Source organism: Cupressus sempervirens, chromosome 4, assembly GCF_028749045.1.
Source record: "Cupressus sempervirens isolate cs-2001-9-10 chromosome 4, ASM2874904v1, whole genome shotgun sequence".
Taxonomy (NCBI): domain Eukaryota; kingdom Viridiplantae; phylum Streptophyta; class Pinopsida; order Cupressales; family Cupressaceae; genus Cupressus; species Cupressus sempervirens.
Window position 1 is genome coordinate 739,940,376 of NC_143121.1, and position 7,483 is coordinate 739,947,858.

The following is a 7,483-nucleotide window of genomic DNA, read 5'->3' on the forward strand; positions in this document are numbered from 1 at the left end:
ATGGAAGGATTCACGCCTTACCTTTCGGCCGCCATGACAAAGGTTTCTTTCCATGCTAAGAGATATAATGTGTTTTTGAGTTTTAGGGGAAAAGATGTGAGAAAGACTCTGGTTGACCATCTCTTCCAAGCTCTTTCTGCAGCCGGATTGAATGTATTTCTTGACACCCACAAATTAAATAAGGGGGGAACCATTGATTCCAGCCTGAAAAATGCAATTATGTGGAGCGCAATATGTATTCCTATATTTTCCAAAGGCTATGCAAGCTCAACATGGTGTCTTAGGGAAGTTGCCTTTATGTTGGAATCTTCTGGGACGATTATTCCTCTCTTTTATGAACTGGAACCGACCCATGTTAGGTATCCTCTAGGAGATTCCAGCCCTTACAAGGAATCATTTGAAAAGCACTACAACCATCCAAATCGATATTCAAGAGAAGAGATTGATGGGTGGAAGCATGCCCTTGAGAAGATCTGCTCTCGTTCAGGGTGGTCACTAGATATGACTCCAAGGTTAGTAATTGATCTTTGTTTTTTTGTTTTTTCAAATTCAATTATTAGTTTAAAATTGAATTATTTTTTAAAAGTAAAGGATGAAATGTGTCAAAGTTCTTTTCTATAGTTAGATAAGAAGAAAAATAGATAGATATAAACAGAAATGGAAAATAAATAGTGAAAAGAGATATTGAGGGAGTTTAAATGGATAGAACTCTATGTAATTATATATAAAAAAGGGGAAGAGAGAGAATTTTTAGTCATGAAATTGTTTTAAAACTAACATTTTCAACTTGGTGTGAAATGGATACACTCAAGAGATTTGGAAAGTCTATGCGAATTATTATTATTATTATTTTTTTGACATATATTAAAGACTTCAAAATTATTGTCAATTCACCACTTTATAAAAATTTGGTAAGACTAAATGGGAGCCTGCATGCTAATAGTTTTACTTCTGCAAGTTTCAGCTAGAAATGGCAAATAGTTTGTCTAAAATGCTAAGATTTAAAAACAAAAATATAAATTAGATACTACATACTGAAGGGCAAGACCTTTTTGATAAAAGACTCACAATTTACCGTTGTGGTGTAAGCTCTTGCCTATAATCTATTAAACTTTATTATTCACTATACAAATAAAATATAAATGAATATTTTTAATAGTTATAATACATTTATAATCCAATTACACTTTCTCCTTTCTTTATATTGGCAATCTCAAGTGAAACCTAATATGCCGAATCAGAAATGTTTTTTAAGGAGACGGAAAATAGGATAGCATTTATTTACTTTAAAAGAATAAACCCAAAAATCTCGTAAAAAATAGTTATTTTTATTTTATACCGCACCATTCATGGATACTCTGGTGGCCTCGGTCATATATATATATATATATATATATATATATATATATATATATATATATATATATATATATATATATATATATATATATATATATATATATATATATATATATATATATATATATATATATATATATTCACCTATCGAGTATTGAGAGGTTTAGAGCCATCCAATTTAGTGGAGATAATGTTGATCTCTACTTTGTAGTATAATATTTGTACCCACTGCAATATAAAATGCGGGTTGTACCGGGCATCTTCTGAGCGATGTAACGTTATTGATGCCTATAAGCTGCTCTTATGCAGAAGAGTTACCAGCTGCATCTACGGATGAGATACACATGTACATATGGTAAATTTGAGTCAAATAGACATACAATGAATAATATGGACATTTCATTGATGCAGCATATGAACAATTTAGCCATGTTGGTTCTTATTTAATTCTAAGTCTGTGAATTCCAAAATAAATGTTATGAATTGTCACGTGTCCGAGAGTGTAAATCTATCAATTTAAAATTGAGGAGTTTCAACAGTTGAATGCCTCCACAAAGCCGGCCTATTTTAAGAAGGAAAAGAAATACCAGATTCGTTTATCACATAATTAATGCCCCATATCTAATATAGTGAGCACTCTTAAGAACGTCAAAAGAAAAAAGCCAAACACCTGAACTCAATCGTTCAAAATAACCAAATTTGAGCATCTAGAGGTTTCCTGTGGGCTTCTCATTTCTGACTATAAGTATGGGACAAGTTGAATTGTTTTGGTCGTAATAAAAGTAGCAAGGAATCTAGTCTATTTTGTAAAGCTGAAATAGCTAATATCTTGCAATTGAAGAGCATGTGCAAATTTTCATTTTCATTGAGAAATAGAAAACAAGTTATTTATTACAAGTTTTTAATTACTGCAAAAGAGTTCTAGATTAACCTTCATATGATATATGTAAAAGAAGTTTAGATTGCAGAATATATATTTTTAAATGTTGATAATATTAGAATGATGTGTTGAGTGACCTTCATGTTATGTAAAAGATCACAGACTTTGAATAGGTTAAGATCATCACTCTGTTTATAGTATTCATGAAAGTTACACAGAACAGTAGATCTATAATTCGCGATCAAATATTGATACAGATTTAAATATATATGAAATATGATTTTTTTTTAAATTTGATTTGTAAAAATCTTACCTCTCTAGTTTTCTGTTCCTTTTTATTTCATTTTTCCTGTGCTCTTTCTTTCACTTTTCTGACGTAAAGACTCCATCATATCACTAAGCTTTATTTCCTTGCACGGTAGTTCGCAAGCATTAGCTTTCGCTTGAAATACTTGGAAAACCTGAAGCAATAATGATTGGAAAAATGGAGTTAAAAGGAAGATTAGAGAGGATGATCTTTTAAATTAAATATGGAAGAAAGCTGGAGCAGATGAAAAAAAGAATTCTTACCTTAGGTTTTCCTTCATACGCATGAGATAAGATGCCAGAAAATAAAGATCATCGGAGATAGTTGTGTGGCTTTACTCATATCCATCCATTCTACACTATTAAAACAAAATCATAAAACATTTAAAATCTGCCCTCTTGGAAAATAACAGGAGATACTTCATTGGCTAGACAAAAACTAGCACAATGTTTCAAAGCAATATGCACCAAGTTTTTAGTATGAGCAAATTTCCATAAATACATAGATTTTCCATGGTTATTATGAAGATTATATATTGTTTGGGTGATTAGGATGGGCACAAATTAGATATACTTCGTAATTGCAATTGCATTGTCATTTGAAATGATAGAAAATAGATTCGATTATTTCGTCGTTGTACAGGTGTCACTAACTTCGCAATATACAGATTCGAAGGTCAGCTAGTGAAGAAAGTGGTGAACGACATAATAAAGACACTTGACAGGGTGCCGTTACAAGTTGCCAAACATCCGGTGGGATTTGAAACTGTACGAAAAGGTCTAATTCAGAAATTGCATCTCATTTCATCCCAATATGGAATATTGGGTATAGGTGGTATTGGGAAGACCACAGCTGCGAAGGCCGTGTATAATAAAATTTATAGTGAATTCGATGCTGCTTCCTTCCTGTTTAATGTCCGCGACGCTAGCCTTCCAAAATTGCAGGGTCAAATTCTCAAAGATTTGGTCAACTATGAAGAAGATCTGTGTGGAAAAGGGAAAATATTTGTTGATAGATCGTTTGCAAGGAATCCGCGCCCTTATCGTCTTGGACGATGTTGATAATCGCGTGCAATTGGACGCCTTGGCTGGGGATTGGCTGGCCCCTGGAAGCCGTTTAATCATTTAATCATTAGACACATTCTCAATGCCGCTCATATCTCATCCGATTGCATTCGCGAGATGCGCGGATTTGAGGAAAGCGTAGGGCTCCAGTTGTTTTGTTGGCACGCCTTCCTCAGACCATCCCCCATTCCCCGTTTTAAACAACTCTCGAGAAGAATAGTGGAGGCTTGCAAGGGACACCCTCTTTCTCTCGAGATCATTGGAGCTTTTTTGTACGATAAGCAGGATGACACTCACATTGATTGCTGGAATGAAACCCTTGAAAATGTTGCAGGCAATAGAGACATTTTTGAAACACTCAAGATCAGATATAGTGGTCTTAGTAGTGAGGAAAAAGAAATGTTTCTGGACATTGCTTGCTATTTTATTGGAGAATGCACAACTTCTCCCATAGTTTTCTGGAAATCCATGTACAAGAATGTGCGCATTGCTATCAATAATCTGTCAAATAAGTTGTTGATAAAGATAGACGAGAAAGGTGTATTTGAAATGCATGACCTCGTGCGAGATATGGGCCGAATCATTGCTGAGGAAGATCAAACCCAGCAACGGGAGACTGTCCACTTCCAGTCAAGCAGCTCATTCAACAATGCAAGTAGCACTATCAATATCTCTCGCCTTCGTCTCCATCAAGGTGATTCACGGTGCCTTAAAATGTTGTGTACACCTAGTCTTCGCTATCTTCATTTGGAGCAAGTGCTCATAGAAGATATCTTAGACATTCTTCCTCTAACTTTGAGATGGGTCAAGGTGAATTCTTAGACAACCTGAGTTGGTCTAGTGGTGGAGAACTTGTACTCTTGAAAGAGAGGTCACAAGTTCAAATCCCACTGGGCGGGTAGGGTATGTATGCCTCATTTGTAGTGCCAAGCGCCTCTCGAAAAAGAGTACGAGGTAGTCCCATATCACTGTCACCATACGTAAACCCAAAAACTATGGCATAGTGTCGTGGACTATAAAACCACCTTGCCTTGCCTTTTTGCAAGCATGGGGTGTAGCTCGAATTCGTTGGAGGAGTTACTTTTAGCAATAAAGGAGAAATCATCTGTTTTAGGCATGAGATCGCAATTGAGGATCATCGACTGGACTGACTGCAGGTCCCTGCGAAACCTCCCGGACAGTGTTAGTTATTTGTCACTTTTGCAGTCCTTGAATTTTTCCAGATGTCAGAATTTGAATTGTCTTCCTAACATCATTTTCGACCTCTCACAACTGCAATACATGAATTTGAGTTACTGTGAAAAATTCCGTTGCCTTCCTGACAGTATTGGGAACCCTCTCTGGGCTTGAGTACTTGAACTTAACCTGTTGTAAGATCTTAGTTCAACTTCTTGACAGTATTGGCAATCTATCACAGCTGAAACATTTAAGCCTAAGCTGGTGCGAAAAATTGCAGAGCCTTCCAGAAAGCATTAGCAACTTGTCAAATCTGGATAAGTTGGACGTTATGAGTTGTTATTCTGCATGGAAATCAACTCCATATGCCATTTTGATCAAGCCAACAATATGCCTCTTGGGATTGCCTCCTCAGGCGGAGAACTGGCGGAAGAATTTAATTATAACCCCAGGATGTAAATAAATACTATATATTTATTTCGATATTGAATACTAGCAATCAGCTCATTACAGCTTGTCTTATGGTTTGATGGAATGAAATTTATGCTTTCCCTTATTTGCATAAAAGCATGTGTAATGTGTAATGTACTGGCAGCGTCACACAAAGAGTAGATCAAAACGGTATACCTCAACCTCCTGATCATATCTTAAATGCATTAAATTCTTGGTCATTTTTTGTATGCAATCTTAAATAAATTTTACACTTCAAAGCTCTTAAAAAATATACTTACTATCACACGCTAAAGGGGATGTTTTCCTTCAATCCAGAAAAATTAGTGTCCAAGCTAACAAAAGTCAGATGGTCGTAGGGTAAAAGTTCAAAACTCAAATTCAAATTGTCCGGCAAACCCAGTAAAGGTAAAAAGCATATCAATCGCCTTGCACGTAAGTTCAGACTCGTCTTATTTTTTCTTCACGATTTTGTTCGATTAAAATCTCTTGGATGCAATCTCATTTTTAAAATTCAATTGAGAATATATTAGAAGATTACTGAAAAGTTTTTTTTGCCATATATATTAAAATGGTTGGAAGCAATTGTATAATGGTAATGCTTTAAAATAAGGTTGTATTGTTTCAGCTTCATATTTATAGTATTATATCTATACCAATATGAATATGAGAACTTATATTTAATTTAAATTTTTAGGCTAATTTTTATTTTTATATTGTTGAAGACTTGATTTTTAGGCTGTAACTGTTAAAAAGTTAAATTTTACTTCTTTTTACAAAAATTAATTTATTTCTTAATATGTGATGTCTAAACTGCTAAATTCTTCTATGAATATTAAATATTAAAATATAACATGATTTTATTTTTCTAAATCTTAGAAAAGTTAGATTCTTGTGACGAAACCAAACCCATTGATCATGCGTGGAGTGTCCCAATATTCTCAGCAGAGAAATCTGGTTTTTCCATATAGACAAGGAGTGCCCCTATTTTCCCATGATATAAAGAGCAAACCCATGGATATGATGAACAACAAAAATGGGATGAGTAAGCCACGTTTGTTGAAATGAATCAAGACTGGAATTCAAGCTGGTAGGAAAACAAACTAAAAGTAACAATGAGAGTTATATTTGTAATCTCAAATGCAAATTGACCCTCTATTTGTTATGTGCTACCAAAAATTATATTGTAATTTATTTTGTGAGTTGTCAAATTTTATAATAAATACCTTTCTCTGGTGCCTTTTTAAATTCTTTATTCAACAACGGCATGGTTTTAGAAATCAATGACTTAAAGTTTTTTTTTTTTCGGTCTTCTATAACTTAGAACCCATTTTTTTGACTGCATGAATTAGCAATCTAGCATTTGTCTAATATTGGAATTTGCTAGATGTTGGATTTGTTAATCTAGAGTTTGATTTTGGAAATATAATTGGATCCATTTGGTTCACTTGAAATTTGATGGGAAGATGTTTTCCTTGTTTGATTATACAAAATCAGAATTGGAATAAGATTAACTTTATAATTTATTTTGAAATCTCATTGAAATCGAATCTTCCAGAGATTGCATGAAAATCAAGTTTTGCATATTATGCAAACTAGTTAACAAATTTCGGGGTGCTTCTTTAAATTCTTTATTAAGAAAGTGCTTTAATATTAAGGCGTGGTTTTGGAAAACACTAGCTTGGATTTTTATTTTTTTTGTCTTCTATATCTGTTTGACTGCAGCAATTAGCAAATGCAGCATTTGTGCAATACTGAAATTTGTTAGTTATTGAATTTGTTAATCTAGAGTTTGATTTTGGGAATATGATTGAATCCATTTGGTTCACTTGAAATTCAATGGGAACATATTTTCCAGTGTTTGGTTGTACAAAACTAGAATCAGAATAAGATTAATTTTATAATTTATTTTGAAATATTTATTTTTTTAATTTATTAATTTTTTTATTATATTTTTTAATAGAACATAAAGTATTTCTTCAAGTTTTCTCTAACTATGTTTACCCAATTTTTTTACTACAAATTATCAATATTCGTTTTTTTGTATTATGCATCCAGTTGATAATTTGGTAAAACAAAATTCCTATCAACTCATTGTTGCAGGCAAAAAAAATCTGCAACAACTAGTTTTTATGAACATTTTGAGAAAGGAGTTGGATGGAAGGGTTCCAAGATTCTGAATTTTGACCACAGTGAGGAAGAAGAGATGTTTTTGATTGAATCTCAAGATCCTAAATTTGATTATTC

General features: G+C 33.4%; 1 protein-coding gene across 1 annotated transcript; it reads left to right on the top strand.

The window, feature by feature from the left end:
- On the top strand, positions 1 to 3,607 carry LOC149563471 (toll/interleukin-1 receptor-like protein). The gene is made up of 2 exons (XM_089828191.1): positions 1 to 512; positions 3,214 to 3,607. Exons 1-2 carry the CDS (start codon positions 1 to 3, stop codon positions 3,605 to 3,607), a joined length of 906 nt encoding a protein of 301 aa, XP_089684317.1.
- The last annotated feature ends 3,876 nt before the right edge of the window (positions 3,608 to 7,483 follow it).

What these genes read in the sequence shown, in the direction of transcription:
- LOC149563471 (XM_089828191.1), top strand. Translation starts at nt 1, where the DNA reads ATGGAAGGATTCACGCCTTACCTTTCGGCCGCCATGACAAAGGTTTCT. An exon ending in TCACTAGATATGACTCCAAG is followed by an intron (nt 513 to 3,213) that starts GTTAGTAATTGA and finishes CGCAATATACAG; the next exon opens with ATTCGAAGGTCAGCTAGTGA.